This window comes from Styela clava, chromosome 6 (genome assembly GCF_964204865.1).
Source record: "Styela clava chromosome 6, kaStyClav1.hap1.2, whole genome shotgun sequence".
Taxonomy (NCBI): Eukaryota; Metazoa; Chordata; class Ascidiacea; order Stolidobranchia; family Styelidae; genus Styela; species Styela clava.
The window spans coordinates 22,541,525-22,565,264 of record NC_135255.1 but is presented as its reverse complement, the minus strand read 5'-3'; the positions used below and the strand labels follow the sequence as shown (position 1 = coordinate 22,565,264).

At 35.7% G+C, this 23,740-nt stretch overlaps 2 protein-coding genes across 2 annotated transcripts; both read right to left on the bottom strand.

Annotated features, from left to right (window-relative positions):
- Positions 1 to 800: 800 nt before the first annotated feature.
- Positions 801 to 5,015, bottom strand: LOC120330759 (uncharacterized). Its single transcript, XM_039397669.2, has 8 exons — positions 4,872 to 5,015; positions 4,521 to 4,591; positions 3,716 to 3,859; positions 3,204 to 3,368; positions 2,723 to 2,782; positions 2,173 to 2,359; positions 1,826 to 1,949; positions 801 to 1,573 (listed from the first exon to the last, which is right to left on the bottom strand). The coding sequence occupies exons 2-8, from the start codon at positions 4,549 to 4,551 to the stop codon at positions 1,139 to 1,141; spliced, it is 1,146 nt and encodes a 381-aa protein (XP_039253603.2). The 5' UTR covers positions 4,552 to 4,591; positions 4,872 to 5,015; the 3' UTR covers positions 801 to 1,138.
- A 5,956-nt stretch (positions 5,016 to 10,971) lies between these two features.
- LOC120330755 (uncharacterized) lies at positions 10,972 to 20,386 on the bottom strand. Its single transcript, XM_039397662.2, has 4 exons — positions 18,373 to 20,386; positions 17,781 to 17,944; positions 15,580 to 15,767; positions 10,972 to 13,898 (listed from the first exon to the last, which is right to left on the bottom strand). The coding sequence occupies exons 1-4, from the start codon at positions 19,724 to 19,726 to the stop codon at positions 13,814 to 13,816; spliced, it is 1,791 nt and encodes a 596-aa protein (XP_039253596.2). The 5' UTR covers positions 19,727 to 20,386; the 3' UTR covers positions 10,972 to 13,813.
- Between the last annotated feature and the right edge of the window lie 3,354 nt (positions 20,387 to 23,740).

The window sequence follows — 23,740 nt, the reverse complement described above, 5'->3', positions numbered from 1 at the left end:
AACACAATTAGCTTGAAAAAGCGAGAAAGAAATGTAAACCTGATCCATCAAATATTCTGAATCATAGCTGTTGAATATTTTTTTAAAAGATGTCTGACAACAGCGTGGTCACTTCGCGTGTCCCGTAAACCTGAGCACGATCTACTGAAGTGCGCAGTGCCTTGTAGGAGTTTCTAAGTCAAGTTATTTCTCAATCATCAGGCATATCAACATTAGGCACAATAGTTGTTTGTGACTTGCACAAATAATCCTTTTCGTATTATAGTAACTATTTTCGTAGCATACAAATCTATGTTTTTAAGTATTTTCAACGCAACTCTGTGTAGATATTTAGACTCTCTAGGTCTAGAGTCTAGAGCAGCAACGTGTCAAGCCCCCTTTCGTGAGGTCGCGGAGTGGCATAGGTTATGTTAAACAGTTTTCCGTAACACTTATACATTTTATACTCGCGTTGAAATTTTCTAAACCTGGGTCATTATAACATTAACATCTCGAGTATTATTCTGTCGCAGCGAAGGTTAAACGCAAGTAAATGTTTTAAACAAGGCAAACTGCAAGATGACTACACTCAATTTATCAATTAATATATTTAACAGCTTTTAGTGCTTTGGTGGGGAAACAATAATTCCATTTAAAGATCAATCAAAACTATTCGTGTTTGCAGAAACAAAGTTCTAAATAATGCACTTTTGACCATAAATAGAATTCTTTTCATACGACGTTTATTTACGGATTATTTCCCGAAAAATATACTAATTAGCATAAATGAGTAGGACACGGCGCAGGGCTACTCAACTATTTTCACCAAAGGTCCGTTTAGAAAACTTTAAAATTACTGGGGTCCGGATATTTCATAAACTTTATTTCATTAAATAGACGAAACTTCAAATGCAATATTAAATTAAATACAAGAGCAATGAATGGCTCACAAATGTCGCACAACTGTAGCGGTGTATTTAAATTGTATCAAAATCATCTAAAATTTTAAAACGATGCCAAAATAAACAAGCAGACGGTCCAAATTAAATGGTCGAAAGTCTGGATTCGGACCGCGGTCCGCCAGTTGAGTAGCACGGGTGATAGGGTGTTTATTACTTGTGCCTTATTTTCTGGGAATAATTATAAAGGAAAAAGTTCATCATGTACCAATGCTGTAAAGTACATTTGCGACTTCAACTTTCGCTATGTCATCTTCGGCTACGTTTTGATAAAATGGGCCTGTAGATGCCGTAGGCTCATATAATATGTTGTCTTGGCTCAGACGAACGTTTGTTACATTGCCAGGTAACGCGAGATTTATATTTGGAGATCGCTTCGGATTGGACTCATTCTCCCTAACACCGTATAGAATATTCTCTTTTTCAAGTCTAATATTGCTTAACACGCGACTCTCACGTTCGAATGGTTCATAAGTGTTTTCATCCAGAATTTGTTCCGGCTTCGAATCGACGGAAGAATAGTAAAATTGTCGTTCACTGTCCCCGGCAAAATTTGAAGTTTTGTTGTTATCTCTGTTCGGACTGGAATTCTCTGTAACTGCTTCGTAAAAATCAGGGATGCCATATTCGTTCTCCTAAAACCGAGTAAAATTATATTGAAAGGGCTTTGTAAAGGCCGAAATGTGTACCCCTACATTTGTATTCAAAGTCATATGGACCCCCAAGAGTTTATTGGAGAAGTTAAATCACTTGCTGCCATAATAGAACTATTTATTCATTCAATTTCATTGAGAACATTGTGGGTGCTTGTTATATGAGAAGAGCAAGGACAAAAACTAAACAGAGAGGGTATGTAAATATTTCGTATCTAAATATTTTTCTTATACCTCTACATATTCATAACTTTGGTCTTGATTAACTTCCAAGTCTGAAGGCGATGAAACATAAGTATCGTTTGTGACACCACTCATTGTTGATTGACTCTTATCCGACATTTCCTTCCTTCGTCGCCTGAAATAGATATATAGAATATTGGTAGCGGTATGTCTGCTCTGGCAAAAGTTTGGCGAAGTTGAACAGTTGTTAAAAATCACCACCTCTCTAGCACTGTAAGAGATTCTGACAAACTAGCGTTTTCAAAGTTCCAGGTTTCAAAACACATGTCAAATATGTTTGATTCGAATTTGACTTAATTTTCTATGGTAGGAGAGTCTGAGACTATCGCTATACCCACCTTATACAATATATCACGAAGGCCAGTACAACAAAAAACATTACTAAAACCAAAGCGATTGGCAAAGCTATCTGCAGTGTTTGTGAGTTTGATCCAAGCTCGTCCCTGCCACCGTCTTTAAGAATGTCCGTTTCCGAAGTAAGAGCAGTCAAAGTGGAGTTCAGTTTCGTTCCGTTTTCGTTATTATCTAACAAAATATACAATATTTTGCAGTCCATAAATTTAGCAACACACATCACCCAATTATTATAATAATTATATTGATAATAATCCATGTGACACGGGCCTAACGAGTATTTTGCCAATTTGCGAATATTCAAGGTTTTAGACAATTGACCATAACTATTTGTATTTGCGATGCTTTTTATTCATACTATTCCATAATTCAAAATGTCATTTTTCCTTATTTCAACTAGTCAGAAGAAACCCGATCCTGCACATTCCGGAATATTCTTTAATTATGTTAATTTATATGACTTTGGTTGCTGTTAATGGACTTCATTTTATCATTTTTGAAAGTCTAGCCTGATCAGTCATAGTAGTTGCTTACCGTGTTTGGTCATCACGTATCTCAACGAGGTCGTTTCCGGTAATGTAGGTGTTGTTGACACTGGTAAAACAGAAACCACAGTGGTGAAGAGAATCATCCACGAATATCTTTTATTACCAAAAGTCTATGTATTATTTGCAATACATGCTATACGTTTGATATTCTGAACAAAGCTTATTTAAATCACTGTTTTTCTCTATCCAAAATAAAGTTTTATTGAGTCATGTCATAAACCTGATACGCTCCGGGCATGCCAATAATTGCTTCAGATTTCAGAATGATGGTTCCAAATTACAAAAAACGAAAGTACTTCCTGGAGTTTGTTTGAGCGCTACATAATTAAAAATTGCGGCGACACTTCTTGCCTCGCTCCTTTGAATATTACAATGATCATCTTATCAAACGGATGTATTATAGAAATCCTGAATAGCACACTATGCGACTCTACAGTGTGCCGTGCGTGATGTTGTGAAAAAGATACCTGTGGTTGTAGTAACTGCTATCATTTTATATACTTCATTTGCCCATGGTCCTCCTTCTTCATCAGGCTTGCAAGCATTAGATGGACCATATTTTTGATACGTTTGCTCCGCAGTTTTGCTTGATGCACACCAGCCGCCATCTTGAACACCAAATACTTCGAAACCTTAGGAAAAACAAAAATGTATCCTCCTCAGACCCCCTTCACAGGTTGTAACGTTAGTATACCAATTTCGGTTCCCAGTAACTCAAAAGATGAAATTCAGCGTATTTTATCACCGTCCGATCATCGACGTATCGCAAGAGAAAATATTTTATATTCAATATTTTAAACATCACTCCGATTTTCAATTGGTACTATACGTAGACAGAGCAAAATTTTCATGTTTGAAGCTCCATCAAATGAATTAGGTGTTTTAGTTATCTTAATCCAAACTCATTCGAATTTTCGTTTAGAATTACGTTCATACTATACTAATTTTCTCTGTAGAATTTATAGAATAGTTATTTTACCTTGATTCCAAGAATAGTCAGCACATTTTATTATTGGGTCATTTCTGCTACGATAGGACCCATACATCTTGCTGAGAATTCCATCAACGCTTGGTATTGCTCTATTTCCGGTGTCTTTCCAACAGCCTAGTTTGACCAGCGTATCTGTGGAAAATCAAACGGAGTGAATACCAGCCCGCTACAAAGAATTTTTCGGTTCTGAAACGGGGTTCATTACAAACTTCAACTCAAATGTCAAAGGTAGTTTTGGCAAATAAACTCTGCTATCTTTTTATTACGTAAAAGCAAGGTTTTATTAGTAAAACATATCTCAGTTAGTATTTTCGCTAAAACAGAATTATCAAAAGGCTATGGAACTAATGACATAAATATTTTCAATGTTTCTTTCAATCACCGTCAGGCCATTCGTATGCCCTGTCGGATGTATCGCAAACTTGTAAATTTTCACCAAATATTTAACAGAAGTACGCTTGTTTATAGTTACCAAAATGTTTTACGAAATTCCAGACTAAGGAGTTACGACGAAGTTGATAAAAATGGGCTATTATTGTTATAATATTATTCAAAATCGTTTGTTCCGCGTACGAGACGTCTAATTTGATATGAGTCTCCTCAAAGTTTGACTTTGCTAAGGAATAATTCAATAATTTTGTTTGCAGTATTAAGTGACCCCATTTCATGATACCCTGCCTCGTACTTATACATGAATATCGTTTTCTAGTTCCTTGGTCCGAATATACCTATCCATATATTTGTTCGTATGTACATGCTATGCAGTCCGCTTACATGGCCCTAAAATACTCACATTTTATTCCTGAGTTTTTTCTTGTTGTCATTTCAGTAAATATAGTAATGAAAACGATGTAGTAAATATATCTGCAGCATGAAAAATAAAGCGTTACACGTTAATAAGCGTTATAATCTAATACAATGAATATTTTCTTACGAAGCGTTATAGGAGCAATAACGTGCGTCTATCACTTTGTAAAAGGAAGTCATTAGGCGATTTTCTAAGCTTAGTATGCGTCAACAGTGACTCAATGCTAAGAATATATTAGGAAAACAACGATTGCACAGCACGAAATATTTAAGCAATAACACGTATTAAAACATAGTTCTTTCCTCTGGTATGTCGTGAACAAGTTACGAAATTTACCTTTAAAAGTTATCGAAATTTTTCCTTCGATTATAAAGCTGACCTTGAGTGATTTGTTCTGAAATGCCCCTAAATATATTCCTGGACCATACGTCAATACTGAAAGAAGCCGTCAACACCTGTTATCTTGGAATGGCCCACAAACAAAATTTGGATTGATCGCTAATAATATTACCAATCTTGGTTTGATTGGGTCAAATTTTCGGTACTTCCGAAGTATGTGAACCAAGATGGCGGACACCGGAACGTGGTATGTATACCAAGTTAGGGCTAGGCCATGATTTCAAGTACAATTTACTATACGGGAGTCGCTTGGCTAGTCTATGAACTCGTAATAGAACTAAAATAAGAAAAACTGGAATAAAATTATAGATAAATTAACCTTATCCTGGTACACATACTACATTCCGGTGTCCGCCATCTTGGTTCACATACTTTGGGATTACCAAATTTTTTACCTCCTCGCGATGCTTTTGCCAAGTCGGTTCAAACTAACTGAAAACATCCTTAATCTTGTGGACATTGATAAATACTAGGTATGCGATTTATAAAACGTCATACAGTTTCGATATAGTCAACGCCGCCAATAGGGTTCGCCACGATTAGAAGCAAAGGTCACCGTGTTGGTGAATAATACGTCACTTATACGTCACAAGATTGCGTAGTGAGTTGGAGCTCTTTTTTCCGGTGTCCACGAATGCAATGATAGTCAACGAACAAAACAGACATATATAATATTATTATTGTGACTCACACATTTTTCATGGGTTTAAAAAATGACCGTTTTCTCAAGCACTTCGTACACGTTTTATTTATTATTTATCTTCTTCCCAAAAATCGGATGCTTGAAGTTTTATGCGAATGTACATTCGCCAATTTTGCTAAATTGTTTTTTGACAGTTTCATCATCAGAACATAGAATATTCGATGCTAGCACACAGTTGCTAAATTTAACCCTTAATATCACTTTCTGCAATTTACGTAATTTATTGAAACGTTTTGAGTTAACTAATGTTTCTAGTTGAGCGCTATATCATTTTTCTAAATCATACATTTAAACTTCACGTTCTCTTGTATTACCTACTGTAGCTATAAAACAAACCAACAGTCTAAAAATTCGATGGAACTGTGATGTAACTTTGATCCTGGGGGGTGTTAAGCATTAGCCTGGATCACTTGTTTGATCAAATATTATTAGCTATTCAAATCTTAGTTGGTCTGACGCTAGTAGCAGGATTGTCGGAACCTTCCTAATTGCGAGTCTAATAACACAATTATCACACTTAGTGATCGAGCCCTCACATTTTTGCGCGGTGACTATAAACTACGTTTTACTCATTTTTACACGAAAGCACTACGTTAATACGCCGATTTTCTAATTATAGTTTTCTCTGCTTTGTTATATATATATTCTTAGACCAAATAAGCTACGAAATGCACTTAGAGATCAAAATGTTCTGAGCGCGCAGTCAAGTCAAATACTAGGTTATAGAAGCATACTATAACTAGACAGAATACAAACTGCGGTACTGACATTGTTGTAACTTGGTTGGAAAATATTATATTAATACATATAAAATAATATGTAACCTACAAATACTGGTGTTTCATATGCAATCGCTACACTAATGAAGCTTAACGACGAAATGAATTCCCGGTCTTGAATCGCCCAGAAACCAAATTCCGATTGGTATCATATGAGAAATCTTACTATAATTCTTTTAGTCGATTAGGTTGTGCGTAGGTTGTGCGAAAGAATATTTACGTGATGGATAATGAATGCGTCAGTTTCGGCGTAGTCAAACCCGTCAACCAGGTCCAACGCAAATTGGAGCAAAGTTCACCCTGTTACTGATGGAAACGTCTCGTTATACTCCGTATTTTGTTGTTGGTTTATTGAACAGTTTTGACTTATCAGCATAATGCTGTACAAAGTATCGACCGATGTATTGGCTTGAGTATCAACTAGTCACTAGATAACTGTTACTCGAAGTGGTAGTCTTGTTATGGTGTTATTATGCGAATGTACTTTCAACAGTTTTGCCAAAATTGATTTTCAGGCGTTTTTATGCTACTCATCAATTAAATAAATCGCCCTGAAACCAAATTCCGATTGGTAGAAAATAAGAAATTTTTGTCTAATTATCTTAGTCGATCATGTTCTGCTTATTTCTGAAAGATTGTTTACGCTATGGATAATGAATGCGTCAGTTTCGGCATAGTCAAGGCTGTCAATGTCAATCGGGTGCCCCGCAAATTGAACCAGAGTTTACAATTTTACTGACAGAAACGTCATGTTACACGCCTCATTTCTTACTGAACAGTTTCGACTTGAACGCATAATATTGTCCAAGGTATCGACCAATGCACCGGCCTTCGTATCTAACAGACTGTTGTTACTGACGTAGCCTACACACAACTTTTAACCGCTCATATGACTTCGCCAATTATTATTATTACTTCTGTCCTTAAAATAAGACCTTCGTTTTCGGTTAAGTCTCATTTCTTCAGTGCGAATTTAATCCAGCTGTCCAATATAGTTGTAGGTGAATTCTCGTTCTAATTTCATTGAGACTCACTCATAGACAGAACAAAGTAGACATTGCGGTTCTGCTTCACAAACAACCCCATAATTAGCTTGAAAAAACGAGAAAGAAATGTAAACCTGACCAATAAACTCATTCATTCCACTAATTAACAGTTCTGAATATAGGCTGTTAAATATTTTTTTGAAATATGTCAACAACGTGGTCACTTCACGTGTCCCGTAAAACTGAGCATGTTATACTAAACCTGCGTTGGAATTTATCAAAATTATATTTGGTCGCACAAGACAACAGGAAGTTGACTTTGCTCATGAAATGCGCATCTAAATAAAGGTTACAAAAAACCACCTAACCTGAGGTACATCATCCAGATTTTCTACAAAGCAGTGCCATGGAGAAGTCTTGTTTAAATACAGTTATTATATTAATACTACACATTAATACTGCTAAGTCAATTTATTCTTAAATCTTTAGACATTAGGCACGATAGTTTATGTATTCGCAAAAATAATACCTTCCATATTCCAGTGAACTATTTTCGTCGCATGCAAGTCTATGTGTTGAATGTTTTTACACAACCCTTCGACTCTTAGAGCAGCATCGTGTGAAACATTGGTGCAAACCCTTTTCGTCAGACCGCGCAATGGTTTAGATATGTTGAACGGTTTCCCCAACACTGGATATGACTTCGATCGTAAAATATTATACTATACTCGCTAAAATTGACTAAAAGATCTCGCGCATTATTCTATTTAACCGGCGGTAAAACGGAATTACCAGAATAATTCCCATACATTTCCTTTTATAAGTTGATATATGCCAAGTTTGGCTTCGTGGTATTCGCCAAGTAGCCATTTTAGAGCACTATTTTGACTAATTAATTTACGTTCAACTTCAAATTCGAAGCATCAAAATATGAAAAAACACCCCCTGTAAGCGCGATCATACGCACTCGCGGGCGCCCTCCTATGGAAGCATGCATAATTCATGGGTATTCGCTGACACGTTTCACATTGGTTCACGGCAACAGAAATCGTAGTTTTAGATAATAAAAAAATCAAGTTATTTCTGTAAAATTACCTCCGTTGCGAGCACATAAACATTGAGTTGTATGACATGCTAAATATTGTGGCCCATTGGACGTCAATGTTTTCGTCGGTGGCCAGGAATATGTTCACCCTGAAACGAATTACTGCCGTTGATGGACCAACCTAATCATGAAATCAGCGATAGTGCAGTTGTCCATAGATATCAATCAACGCAAACCGATTGACAAATTTCGTTGAAAGCTTCACGCAAAGATTAAGATGTAATATACCAGCAATATTCGAACAGAAATTTTGGAAATAATTATAAATAAAGAAAGTATTTATTTAATCAAACTTAATGCATACTGATTTGTGGAAACTCTCCGACTTGAGGATTCAATGAATATTAATCAATATAACTGGTATATATGAAATCATGGACAGATATGGATTCGTTTAACAAATAACTAACTCACTTCAGAATGTATGAAATGAGGTGGACACACAAAATAAACATTGGCAATAGAACACTGGCAAAGTCACTTCGAAATAAGCTTGTCACGTTAAGCATACAATATCAAAAAGTACTAGATCATATTTTAAGAGGTAAAAACAAAAATGACAATACAATAAAAGCAAAAAAAAATTCAAGTTTCTAGGATAAGATAGGATTTACATATTTATCCCTGCGGATCGGAAAGCCAATAAGACGGCTCAATCATATGACGAACCACGGCTTCTCGTCCGGTTACCAGTTCTAACGGTCCGCAATCAGGAATTTGGATTCAGAATTTTCGATGGAGTCGGAGCCTGAGTCATATTTTCGGCAGGGTTGAAATTCTAAATTTGTCGAAGTAGGAATTTTAGATTCTGCAACTTTTTTGACCAGCGGTCATGTCAACCACCCTTCGGCGGCGAGGAGTCCAGCAAGCATCTCCATGCGAGCCCGCGCGTGGTAATCAGAGGAGCGATGGCAAGCGTATTCCTAATGCTTAGTTAGACACTACTTGGAATCGAATAACTACGTTGGCGGGAACAGGGAACGCACAGATGCTCCGCTGTTAAAAGTGTTGATTTTTACATGTTCACCAAGCAGTCATGTTCAATCAAATATTCAATTGTCGTTTAGAAATGCAAATGCAATTTTCCGGAAAGGTTTGTTTCACTAGTATAGGCACCAAATGTATATATTTCATTGCACGTGTAATGATCCAAACGCGATAAATCAGGCTGCGTCATTGAAAGACTCAGTACTTTTTATGAAATCCATAAGGATAAGAACAACTCCACCCTTAAAGTAAAAAATATCCTTATGAATTGCACAAAAACAAAGATACTATAAAATTACATGCCCTGCTTTAACACTTAAATTTTAATCAGTCAAGATGGATGTATTCGCATTAGGAATATTTCGAATTCCATAGATCTAAAAAAAAACATGAAAAGTGGATTTAAGCACAAATAGACAAACGATTACCATGCATAAATAACTTATACAGAACGAACAACGCACCATTTACCCCCATAGAAATAAAATCTATCAATTCACCTATAAATATTATCGTCGTTTTCCGTATCAGCTGGCACCCCACCCCGTATTTCTGTGTCTCCTGTACATATGCGTGAACAGTTGTTTTTGTTACCGTCGGTCACGACATTTCACTCAATGGTTTTATTGGATAGTAATGGAATATGTTGATTAAAATTCCATCCGCGGGCTTATCGGGACTAAATGAAAATAGCACATTCCTTTTTAACAAATTGTACCAAGTCTACACAAGTAGAGTAGACCTCAACATATTTGGTATATGTGTCAATTTCGTAAGTCGTTTCGTTCTGTACATTCTGAACAAACAATCTCTGGTCTACACCGATATATCAAGATTAGGAGGAACTTTCTCCTGTTTGATTCATCAACTGCCCCATGTAGGAAGTAGGATATTCGAGTTAGCGATGACGAACAAGAAAAAGTTCTTCTAATAACAGTATGCAGGTGATTTCCAGTCTTTTTCGAACCGCGGAACACTTTTTAGATTATGAATTTTTTCTCGAAACACCAAACGAAAATTTTCGATTTCGTGGAAAACTATCAGAATAACCAAGACCAATGGCTTATGATTTACGTTGTATGAAGACGTAACATGATTACAGAAAACAAAAGTACGCCGAAATACCAGTTGGAACTATTTAATACTGGCAGTTTGTAGACGTTCATAGCAATGCAATACCAATACGAGCACGAATCCTCTAGTTTGGCTGGGACTTAGGGTAGGCAAACACGCGGTTCTTCCTAAACGGTTGTCGGTTTCTTATCAGTATGATATAACTCGCGATATGCATTATAAATAACGCTGACAACTGGTTCTTATGGTGTCATTCAACCTCAAAACAAGATTCTGGCGTTTCAGAGGTCGGCTTGGTGATAACGTTATTGTTGCCCGAGCATCGATTCGTTTATTACATATTGATGACCAATCAGCAATATGTTAAAATTAATATATAGGCGGTCGCTCAGACTTATTGACTCGGTTTATGTGCTATTTGTCAGTTTTATTAGTGTTTCTGAAAATTTAGATACGACTAAAGTAACTTTTTCACGAGTGAAAAATTCTCCCTGCACTTCTACTACCATTTGACTACTTTTAGTGCTCATTTTGGGAGTATTCTACGTGCTGGCATTCGCAAACTGTGTTAAAATTTCAAAATCAATATCTGGTTCTTAAAAGACTAAGTAGCTGCAATTAAAAAATACCGAACGTAAAATACGACCAGTAATATATCCAAGCTGTTTTGTTATCGTTTTTTTATCGCGACATTTCGAAACTAAAGTTTCTACACGTAATCCAGCTTTAATTAAGCAATTTTATTCTATTAATGGAAGGCCAAAATGACCGCTCGATTAAAACCTAAATTCTGAAAACATAAGAATATAACAATATAGCAGAATCTGACCAATGACGACTGACATTACGAAAACGAGTCAATCAATGTTCATGCTTGGAAATATTGTTTGATTATATTTCAATTATTACGTTTCCGTCACCTTTTCTGTTTAGCCAATGTTTCTGAACAATAAGTAAAGCACAATGCAACAATATGCTACAATAGTAATGGAAAAATTAACCAAGCTCTAACTAGGATTTAGTAAAGCACAATGGCTGATATATAAAAAAAAAAATTATATTTGTATTACAGCTGATAATGATGACAATTGATTTCTACAGTAAAATGAACTCAAGTAATAAAAAATATTTTTCTAAAACTACCAAATTAAAATACATGCATGGCAAATTAGCGCAATTAGGGGGGAATAACAGAATACTAGAAAATAAGTAAACTTCTGATGAAAAAGGTACATTATACATCGAATAGATTAGAAGTTGTGATTGCATAAGTCAGGGGTGTGCAAAGTGCGGCCCGCGGGCCAAATGCGGCCCACAAGGGAAAATTGTGCGGCCTGCGGAGAAGTGCTAACTTTGGATGGTGTCCAGCCAGCGAAATGAGTTTTTAATTTATTTTAATTCGTTCCCTTTTGCGTGACAAAGCTCATATCCGAGTCCAATTTATTATCTATGCGTATGGCGTTATAATCTCCTAACAGCGAAACAAACAATGCGATTCAGAAAGCTGTCACTTGCTGTGCAGCATGCAATTTAAGGAAAGTGCTGAGCAGACGCTAATGAATTAGTAAGAACGGGCAATTGAGAATTAGGCAATTGGAGAGAAGTTTAAAAAAAAAATTCTATTAAGAGATACAAAAGCTAAATAGGTTTTGGTTCCAACCTTAAGTTGATTTTGTCTGAATCTAATCTAGAAAAAGATTTGACAGCAAATTATTTAGAAATGAATCCTAGCGACTTTCATCAAAAACATCTCAACCAAGTTAACTTTCCATATTTGAAAAAGTCAAGACAATTTTCGGCTCAACATATTTTTTTCTAAAGTGGGCCTTACAAAAGAAAAAGACTTGGAAATGGATATAGAATCGCTAGCACTGACATTAAAGCAAATTTGGATAAAGGTTGTCGGGAAAATAATCCAGCATCAAATTTCTCACTCAATTTGTTTAATCACTTATGATTTTATTACATTGAAGCCCTCTGGTATCCATAGTTACTTGATCTAACACAGTGTACAGAGTTGATAAATCAACAAATGTCACAAAATAAATTTATTATGTAGCAATGACTCGCAACATTAAGATTCAAGTGAATGGAATAAATTAAATAATTATGAAAGTGTAGTTGAAGAGAAAATCGCATATTGATTTACACAATTAGCACCAATGAAATGTGAGGAAGATTTAAAGGTAAATATTGTTATCTTTTGCTAGCAGAAGTAAATTTGGAATTTATATTACAAATTACAATGTAGATTGCTGAACCATGACAAAAGTTTCAAATGACAAGCGATTAGAATAGAATTATGAACCTATATAGCAGTATCCTCTGGTTTGTTACAGAGCTTCCCCATATATATATATACCCATTCAATCTAGTTCATATTTAGATATTGCCTTTAGATAGAGCCTCTTTACTAATACTTAATTTAACTTTTTAAAATGTCGTTTTTCCCTTTGAATATTTATAAATATTATAAAAAAAACTTAATTCCTAGAAGGAAAATATGGGAGGGCCTAAGTGAAAAAATGACTTCTAAATGCATAATTAAGATGGAATCAATTAACAGTGGGAAGATAAAACATATCGGATGAATAGTTAAACAAAATTGGTCATACTGCAGATTGCAATATGTCAAACTTTAGGAAAAGTAATTTTGGAGAAGCCTTAAATATAGAATTTGGGAGCGATACTGGTTTATAATTTGACTCCATAGTTGGCGTAGCGGTGATACAAGAGTTGGAAAAAATCCTAGATAAGTAAAAGTATCAAACTTGCAAGTGCGATAACACACAAAAGTTACATTATGAAATTGGTCGAGTGGAAAGATTGAAAGAATCTAAATGAATTATAAATGGGCAAGAATAAAAAGTATGTACCTAAGCAAATACTGAATGTACATGCATAATTACCATGGAATTGATTAGCCATGACAAGAAATGGGAGAAACTTGGACAAAAACTGGAAAGATAGAAAATGTTTGTTTGAAGATTCAGGCTTATTTGAATGATAAATCATTTCCAAATTTAATTCTTGATGATTCTCAAACTAACAGAACAGAGTTTGCTTCAAACATAAAAGGCAGAGTCAAATCTGACTGATACTGCAGTTCACAGAACTTTCTAATATTCAGTAAGTGGTCGCTATTATCCTTCTCTGCTAAAATTTATGATAATGACAGTATCAATTTAAATGGACGAGATTCAATATAATACTGTTCGTATAGTGTACAATGTCCATTGCTCTTGTTAGAATCTGATTCCTTCTGCCTTTAATTTTGCCTTCAATGCTTTACGAAGCCTTTTGGTATGGACTTGATCAGGATATCCATTGCTGAAATAGATTAGAATGCATGATGGTAGTTGCATATGAGTCTGATTTTTATTCAGTTGTAAAAAATCTGATGTTCAATAATTGAACTCCCAAAGTCACAAATATTTGACTCCTCAGTACTAATGAATTCTTAAGTTAGCAATGTCCGTATGAATAAGATTTACCAGTAAATGTAAGGTTTTTATGTGTGAAAAAATTGTCAGCTTTACTTGTAGGTAGAGATAAATTTTCGAATAATTGTTTTTTTAGGATACTAACTTAACCCCAACACTCAATCCAAGGTGCTGAGGAAATCTTTGCCAGAATACAATATAGAATAAGAATTGATTGAGCGTTGATAGCCTAGTTCAGAGCTACTAAACTGGTGGACCGCGGCCTGAATCCAGACCGTTCGAGTATTAAATTTGGACCACGGCTGCTTCTTGACTTCGAATGCGTTGTTTTATTTAGAATTTTGATTAATAATCGAAATGCATTTTTCGCTAAACTGCTGAGGTAGAAATTGTCATGGCCACATACGTTTCTCAGATCATCTACTCTCTTGTTTGCTCCAATATAACATTGGCTAATCAGCAAGATGTGAATAGTGGCATAAAAACTCAGTTTTATCGGGTGTTTGGATACATTTTTTACATATTTTTGGACATGGTGGTAAACATTAGTGTGTTTTTGTGGCTTTGCATGATATTTGTCAGGTTGTATTTTCAAAATTTGAAATTAGAAGATCATTAACCCGTACCCGATGTTACAAAATGTTATAGCCACTCTCACTCAAGCGATGCATTTGAAATTTTGTTTGCATAGTCAAGATATATTTTTTGGAATGACCAGACCCCGGTAATTTTTGAATTTTGTGTCGGACCTTCGGTGAAAATAGTTGAGTAGCCCTGGCCTAGTTAATACATTAGACATTGCTTGTTAGACATCCTTAAATCATGGTAGATCTCAGTGACAGCTTGTACAGGGCCTTGTTCACAGCAAAATGCATTTTAGGAATAAGCAGTGAAAACATAATTCTTTATGAAGTTGGATGCTCAATGAAATGTTAACAAAAAAAGCAAAAAAATTAGTTGTTACTAATTGGATATTGATGTTGTAAAAAATGAAGGCATACCACCCCAATATTTTGGCAACATCATAACAAATCTTGGACAATATTTATCAGAAATAGAAAGAACGCTCCCAGATCATCGAATCAGAAATGAATGATAAGAATGTAATACCTGATTTAACCTTGGGCATGATATCTGTGTCAAGTAATTACCAATTCTACAAGCTGATTGGAAAGTTATGGGATCAAAATTGCAAACCAAAGATGCCTTTCTTTGATTAATATATAAGAGTTTGCGAAACAGTCCTTGACACAAATCAGGACTTTTCATGTTAAAGTCAATTTTTCTACACAAATCAGGACTTTTCATGTTAAAGTCCATTTTTCTACACAAATCAGGACTTTTCATGTTAAAGTCCATTTTTCTAACCTTGCATCAGAGGTCAGTTTGGAAAATAAATTGCTTAGGTTGATCTTAATTTTTGCAATCCACATTTTCCAAAAATCTTGAATCTCAAATTTGTGCGAACTGAATTTTCATTACATCCTTACTTGAGATAATTTACTTGAGGCTCCAGACAATCCATGTAAGAATTTACAGATTTTAGATTATTCAACTAAACAACTTACTTATTTGGGCCTCCATGTTTGTTAGTCTTATGAGAAATTTCATTATTCCATATTATTTCTCCTCCATTGCTTTCAGTTATCTGAATCTTGAAGAGCAATCCTGCATTGAATGCTTTCTGGAGCAACTCTTCAAGGTACCAGGATGCAGACAAATATTCAGTAAATTCTTTCGTCTCATATGAAACACCCTGCAAAAATAAGCATAATGAGTTATTCAACTTCCATCACTGATAAGTTGTTAAAACTGGCAAGAACACTGAGGCATATGTGAAGACTAGGGCTGTCCAAGCAAACGGAATATTCGAAATCGATCGAATCGCAAATTATTCGAAGCGTTTTTCGGCCAATTCACGAATATAATAAGCCTCACGGCCACCTTTTGCACTGTATTTTTCACTGGGCAAGCAAAAACACATTTCTATCGCTTTCTTTGCTGTAAAAAGGTCTCTTCTATTGCCCGATGACATGTAATGATCCATTTCATGCATGATCATATATGAAAAGTTATCGGTAACAAAGATTTAAAGATGAGGTTTTTTGAGAGAACACAAGGAGAAAAAGGCAAATTTAGCATCGGTTGCCGAATCGGTTTGTAGCTGTTGAGTCAGTCATAGGAACATGGTACAGGACTGAAACACGTTTTGGAGGTCTAATACCTTTTTCCAATAGAATTTGTAATTTCTTATAGTGGCAATACTCTTGCATGTTGATGGCTGTTGTACAGCAACAATATGGTCATCAACTAATAATGTCATCAAACTAGCTCTGAATTTGTGAGTTCTCGAAAGGCAATTTTGAATTTTAGTTATAACTATATTATTAGTTGTTTATCATTTTACTGAAAATTACACAAAATCCTGAGTTAATAATACTAATGATAATAGGGTTAAAATAGCAACTACGGGGTTTGCATGCCCTATTGAAACTGAATCCATTAAAAGATTCTGTGCAATTTCCAACTCTTAATAACACTTGATAGTTTTCGAAACCCTAATTTTCTGACCAGTTCAAGAAGGCTTGTGATCTCCTTTTATAACTCTGGAAACATAGTTATGCAAAATAATAGCAATAATTTAGATATAACTGCACATAAGTTATCACAATATCAAAGAGGGAGTTTTTATTGTACAATAGCGACAATTTTAGGATTGCGCAATAATATTCGGTTCGATTCGAGAAAAGTATTTGATTCGTTTTGAATCGAAAAAAATATTCGATTTTGGACGGCCTAGTGAAGACTAAAACTTGTTTGAAATACATTGAAAAATACCACAAGAGAGCCAAGTGGCATAAGCAAGATTTGTAAATTTAACAACTTTTTAGTCATACTCTGATAATACCTGATAATTAATTTTCATCAACAAATATGAACAACTGCATCCATACTGCCGAAGTTATTTGATGTTATATTGCAACATAAAATAAAAATAGAACATTCAATGCATGTTTTGCTTAGTGAAATGGGGATCTTTTTCTTTATTAAGCGTTTTTTATCAGGACGAACTGACGAAACTCAACCGCATATAAAAATTTGATTGTTAGTTTTGACTTGTATAGTATCGATTGAGTTCAGTTTCGTGTGACGTCACCTCAATCGACCGGGTGTGGGAGATATGAACTGTCGTTTGAAAACTGCAGCAAGTAATCGAAGTAATACTGTACAATCAATTTTGTAATTCACTGTACTTATGAATTGTAGTCTTTGATATTTTATCGCAAATATAGAGATTTTTCTGACGTCTTGAAAATTATCTTGGGTGGAAGCATGGTGATAAAGTGAAGAATACATCTAATTAGTATAATTCGCAAAACTATGATTGAAAACTAAATAAATCGGGCAGTTGAATCACTTTTTATGGCCATGGATTGCCGTGATATTTTGTAGCAATATTCTTATTTTCTCGACGCAACCGCAGGTCACATTGAACACACAATTAAATCAATAAAGCAAGACATTATATATAAACTTTAATTGGTCGTCAATTGAATACTTTGCGCAACTGCAAAATCATTATCCGGCGAAAAAGTGACATGCCTAATTGTGGCGACAGTTTCAAGGAAAACTTCAGATGATTCGCAGGCCGCACAAAATTCCTTAGCAGGCCACAGGTTTGTAAATCAATGTAAATTAATACAACAAGAATTCCTGGTTCCAGTAAATAATTTATTACTCAACCAACTTAATTCATTACATGACTCACATTCAGACTTCCAGCAGGGAATGAGTAGGAGATGGCAGAAGTGTTCCACCCTTCATATCCTGGCAGTGATTCATCCAACCTTTCCACTGTCATTCTTCCACCAGGTGGTTGTTGGTTGATGATTCTTAGACCAGATGAAGTAGCTCGACTTGAAGACTGAGATCCTGTAAATTGCAGAATTATTTTAGATAATGGGATTTGTAAGAGTTACCATCGGACAGGATTCTAATAATACGTCAAATAAAAAGATATATTGCATATTGTAATATTACATATATCCCATATCATATAAGTCCCATCATTTATTATAAGCCCTCGTGACAATTCTAGGCTGAAATCAGATATGTATGCATGGTACTATTATTTGTAGAAGCGGCATTGCCTACTCAATCTATTACACCCCGGGTGAGGTCTGAGGTGGGGGGACCAACCAACCAAAGAGAGGGAAAGGTAATCTGAAATTGTAATGGTTGAGCCTAATGCTTTAACCACCTCGCCAAATGTAACTAGACATGAATAACCCATAGTGATTTGGGTCTCACTGCTCACTTCAGTAATCTCAGTTATGAAACATAAATGCAAGAGATTGTACCTGAAGTGTCACTCCCGTATCCACCCACTGCTTCCATCTGTGGTTCTTGGGCCTTCTTAAAACTTTGGCGACTCGAAGCTGTGTTGCCCAAGGAAGTTTTCGAAAGCGATCTGGCACTTGGGGTAGCGACAACCACTTGTTGAGTTTCTTGATCTGGAAACTTTTCGTCGGCTCGAGAAATTATTTCATCAAAAAGTACATCGTAACATTTACGAGAATCTTTGACCAAAGTTTCTGAGCGAACGGTTTGTTTGAGAAATTGCAGGGGCAATTTTCTGAGGTTGAGAAGGCCGAACAATTCTTGAAAATATTTTCTCCTTTTTTGAATATCATGCTTTATCCATCTAAGAGCTCCATGCCACTTAACAGTCTCAGAAGAATATTTTGTTTCTGGGGATTTGTAAATCCTTATGATATCATCCTTGCTTATATCACAGAACTCTTTTTTCTCAATGATTAGTTCGAAATTTGCTTCCAGAAATCGATTCATGACATCTTTCACTGGATTTGAGTTTGTGACTTGACGAGTTTCAGCCATATTCTTCAGGATGAAGCAGTTGTCAATCTCAAGATTTGTCTCGAGATTCTTGACATCAGAGAATAATGCAGTGATGACTGAATTCTTTGCAATGTCATTACTTTTCACCAATGGTTCTTCCAACACAGTCTCCAGAAGAAATTTAAAAGGATAAGTCCAAATATTGATGACTGTAACAAGATCGGCAAAACATCTCTCTGCATTTTCATCCTTTGCTCTTGCCCATGTTATCATAGCTTGCCATGATGTTTGATAACTCACATTTGAAACTTTTATGTAACGAAGGAGATCTGGCTTGATAATGAACGGGAACATCTCAGAGGAAATTACTGATTCAAAATTAGTGATTAGAACCTGTTCTGCTTGTTCTTTTATATCATGACGATCGTACGCTTGAGCCAAGTTGATGACAGAAAGACAATTGGTTTGAGAGAGATTGGTTTTCAAGTAATGGAAGCAAAAGTTTGTCAAACTAACCATTTGTAACAGGTTGGAAGCTTGCAGGATTTGTTGAAGGTACTCCATTTTCAAATTTCCTACTCCTTTATACATGAACTCTATACATTGGGAAATCCCATTGTGATCGACATCCTTCATATCAATAAAACCATCACGAGATTCCTTCATTTTGCTCGTAAACATGGCTTTAAAGTATCCTGATGAGGCTGCCAAGACACAGCGATGAGCACGAAAGGATTTGTCACCAACTTTGACATCAAAATCGCAGAGAATGTTTTGTTCTCTCAAGCTATCGAGTGATGTTATAAGCAAACCGGCTTGGGTTGAATTTGTTTGTTTAATGTAATCTTCATTCATGATCAGTCAGCTCAACCTTACTCAAATCAGTAACTAAATATAAAGTTTTAACACCTGTTTGAATATAAACCATTTCTATTATATTTTTGACCAATATTCAATAAACATATGAAAGATATATTAAATAAAAGGATAGACATGCCAAATACTATATAAAAGAGATGAACAAGCAAGACTAAGTCAGTGCTCATGTACATATCGGAAGCCACACTTTATTCGAGTAAGTTATCGACCTGGAGGCTACTTTCAGACTTTGGAATTCATATATAGACAAAGATTGTGCTACAAAATTTCATTTTATCCATACCACCATTTCTCAGGCATTAATACAGTAGTATGTTCCTAATTAACCCTGAGTTTTTTATTATCAATTTTGGCATTCCGGCATTTGTTCATACTTTTAACAATTTTCTGGGTTAATTTAGAAATTAAGAATAAAACTTATTTTTTTTTACTTCAATTGCCTACAATATTTCATTTTATACCATTAATTGTACAGAATGACCCCAGCGTATTAGACTACTGCCACACCTGAACACTGAGTAGCTTTGATTTTTTTTAAATCGCTGAGCTTCTTAAGTACGGTACCGTACCATACCGGTATATTTTTCTATTGCGCGATTGATTGCTGATTGTCGGTACCGGATGCCGAACATAACACCTACCGGTACTTCAGATTATGGTAACTGCGATTGGATGAGTTTGATAATTTTCTTACTTAAACAAGAGGCAAGGTTACCGATATGCAACTCAACAACGGCAACTCCGCCACAGTCACGAAGGTCATCGGTATCTTATTGAAAGTATTCAGGCATCGGTGTTGCATTCAGAAATATTCAATACAAGACCACACTAAGTTGCCAAATCGAATAAGTATAAAATTTAAAAAAAGACACTAATGTTTTTAATATATATTTAGAAAACATCATTGAATAGCTATAAAAAATTTCGAAAAGTGTTAATGAGACTGTGAAACTTTTAATAGTTTTAACTAATGTGAATGCGTCATGAGTAACGCCACCACACTATTCTTCGGTATTACACCTGGCAACGATTTTTTATGCAACTCCGCCATGAGAATGATTCGTATTTATGACGTCATAGGCAATAAATATAGGGAAATGTGGGATCTTTATGATGAAATATTTGTACTAAAGTATTAGCTCGCTTTTGTATAAAAGGTAAGTTCAGTTAAGACAGGGGTCGGCAACCTCTGGTCCGCGGAGTAATATAATCCGGCCCGCGGCGCTTCACTTAATTAATTACAGTAACAAAACAGCTGTCTTGACGATTATATTCTTTACGTAACAGAATTTATTGTGAGACACATGTAGATTATATTATAACCAATCAAGTATATAATTCACAATTACTCGTTTAAGGAGTCTACAATTTAATTATTATAATTAGACAAATGCAGAAAAGTTGATGCTAAGTGCAAAAGGTTCAATGACGCAGAAAATATTAAAATGGAATATTTTGAGAAATGATCTGTGTGAAAAAATGTGATTCATCAACCATCCGTTCGATTTTTAACTTTATAAAAAAATATGCGGCCCGCCAATCACTTGCAAGAGTTGCAACCCTAAATTTGGGCCCGCGAGCGACAAAAGGTTGCCGACCTCTGAGTTAAGATAATAATTGTGGTTCGGAGAGTCAGATTTAATATATGAGCGTTAGTTGAGTACCGTAGTTAGTTCCACGTTGATGTCGCTATACGGGCTCGTCGTCCAACACATGTCATATACGCCGGATTTAATGGATGTCGTATTACTTTAATTGCTATAGGAATTATATCCGTAATGTTGAAGATAAGAAGAAGGTGAGTGTAAGATTTTCAATTTTTTATTCGTATTTGCATGAAGTGGGAGAATGAATAAGACTGTTTTACTGAAATTCGAATTCTAAGCAATGAAATATCCAGTAAGAACGTCTCCGCGCCCAGAATATCACACCCCAGTTCAATGTATAGAACAACAGTTACCCGCACCAGATCTGTGGTTTTCAATCAGTCGGGCCCAGCAACATGAAATAAAATGACTTCTCGGACAGGCAACAAACTGAGTAGGCTACCACTGTACGAAGCCCCTGTCACTAATACAAAAATTTTAGATTTTAGAAAAACTGCCCCGCCACGTTTTTTGAAATAACAAATAAGTATTTATCCAGCGTAAGTTGCATTCCTAACTCAAACATCAACTGGATAATTACTTAGGATAGGATAGGATAGGATTTACATATTTATCCCGGGGGAGAGGAAAGCCGATAATACGGCTTATCTATATGGCGAACCACGGCCTCTCGTCCGGTTACCATTCCAAGTCGGGTATGGGATTAGTTTTTACTGTATTGTTTGTTTTCGGAAGCATGGACTTGGTGGTGGAGGAAGCCGTAACCGACCAGCGGTTACGTGAACCACCCAACGACGGCGAGGAGTCCAGCAATCCTCTCGCACATAACCATCCCTGCATGGGATTCGAACCTGCGAACCCATGCAGAGTGACTAGAGGTGCGGTGGCGAGCGTATTCCTAACGCTTAGCCCGTTGAGCCACACCGCCGCGCCACTTATTTCGGGAGGTGGCAGGGATGGTATTTATTTTGTTCCTTCGAGTTTACTGGCAAACATTTACATTTAAAGTGTAATAATAGAGCAATATTTGTTCGATTTTAATGTGAAGCTAAATCTGCATTTAAAGGAAGCATCAATTTTGATAGAAGTAATATCCTAATTTCTTCGAAAGTATACTGATACTTGGCGTACAGGGGCGGTAAAATTGGGAATACACAATGCTTATTAATTTTGTGTTGGGAATTATTATTTTTGTTGTCCAGTGATACTCGTCTTTATTTTTCCACTTTCATAGGACGCGATGTGGACTATAACACGCGTGTAGATTCTTAGGGTGTCGCCGGGACAAACAATACCCCGCGTAAACAAGCAATGTACAGCGAAAAAGACATCGCCTCAAGCAACGAATCCATATCCCCACCCGTTGCGCCCACAGAAAAACAACAAAGCAAGCTATGCTTGAGGAAAATACTCTTTTCCGGAATAACTGACGTATTCTAAATAAATTTTCAAATTGTATGTTTTGTACTATACCCCCGCAATCAATGCAAAAATGTGAAATCGAAAAGAAAAAACGCCACGTTTTAAAGTAACAAATTCGGAAATATCTAGTTAGGGTTTGGAATGATTTGAATTAGCAGCGTAATCTGTATTCCTAACACTCACCTCAACTGGATAATTACTGTATACTATTAATGGATAGTTGAGTGGTGGCGGGGGCTTCGTACGAAAGATCCTTCAGTTTCGCTGAACTTTATTTGTAAGACAATATGCAATTGTGATATTCAAAACAAAAAATAGAACGCTCACTTCACAAGTAGAAGCAATACTGTATTTTACGGACCGACAAGCGCACTTTAAATAAATTTTTCTCAAAAATCGATCTTGCGCCTCGTAAACCTAATGTATGGATCAGGTAGTGCTTTATGCTCATTGCCGTACGATGAAAACCGGTGCGTTCATTCTTCCTCACTGCGAAATGTACAGAAAACAAAAAAACTATATATATATAATGGGATAACTCATGCGCTCGCCGCTTTTACACCCAAAATGCTAATTAGTTAATAATATATTCGTATTGGTAACTTTTGCGAAATATATATTGTTATTAAGTGTTTTCCTGTTCTTTGTTCATTTTATAAATTATTTTTGTAAAAAAATAGCATCTCCTGGATATCACCTCATTATAATGTAATATTTTATATAGGTCATTTTAATCACAGATATATTGCGTAAATATATATACATATTGATATTAGCACATATAAAAAAGCAACGCAAACTCAAGAAACTACAAGTATTAACACTACTACCATACATAGATAGCCCGGGCGAGAAATGCCCTATTCACGTCCACCCGAAATCTGAGTTTACATGTACGTATCATTGTCGTTTCTTGATAGACCTGCTTGCACCCCGTACTCATGTGTGTTAAAAGCCTTAC

Coding starts and splice junctions, on each gene's coding strand:
- LOC120330759 (XM_039397669.2), bottom strand. CDS start 4,551: ATGACAACAAGAAAAAACTCAGGAATAAAAT. Junction 2,360..2,722: donor ATACGTGATGACCAAACACG/GTAAGCAACTAC, acceptor ATATTTTGTTAG/ATAATAACGAAAACGGAACG. Junction 1,950..2,172: donor TTCGTGATATATTGTATAAG/GTGGGTATAGCG, acceptor TATCTATTTCAG/GCGACGAAGGAAGGAAATGT.
- LOC120330755 (XM_039397662.2), bottom strand. CDS start 19,726: ATGAATGAAGATTACATTAAACAAACAAATTCAACCCAAGCCGGTTTG. Junction 17,945..18,372: donor ATACGGGAGTGACACTTCAG/GTACAATCTCTT, acceptor TGCAATTTACAG/GATCTCAGTCTTCAAGTCGA. Junction 13,899..15,579: donor AAACATGGAGGCCCAAATAA/GTAAGTTGTTTA, acceptor AATCTATTTCAG/CAATGGATATCCTGATCAAG.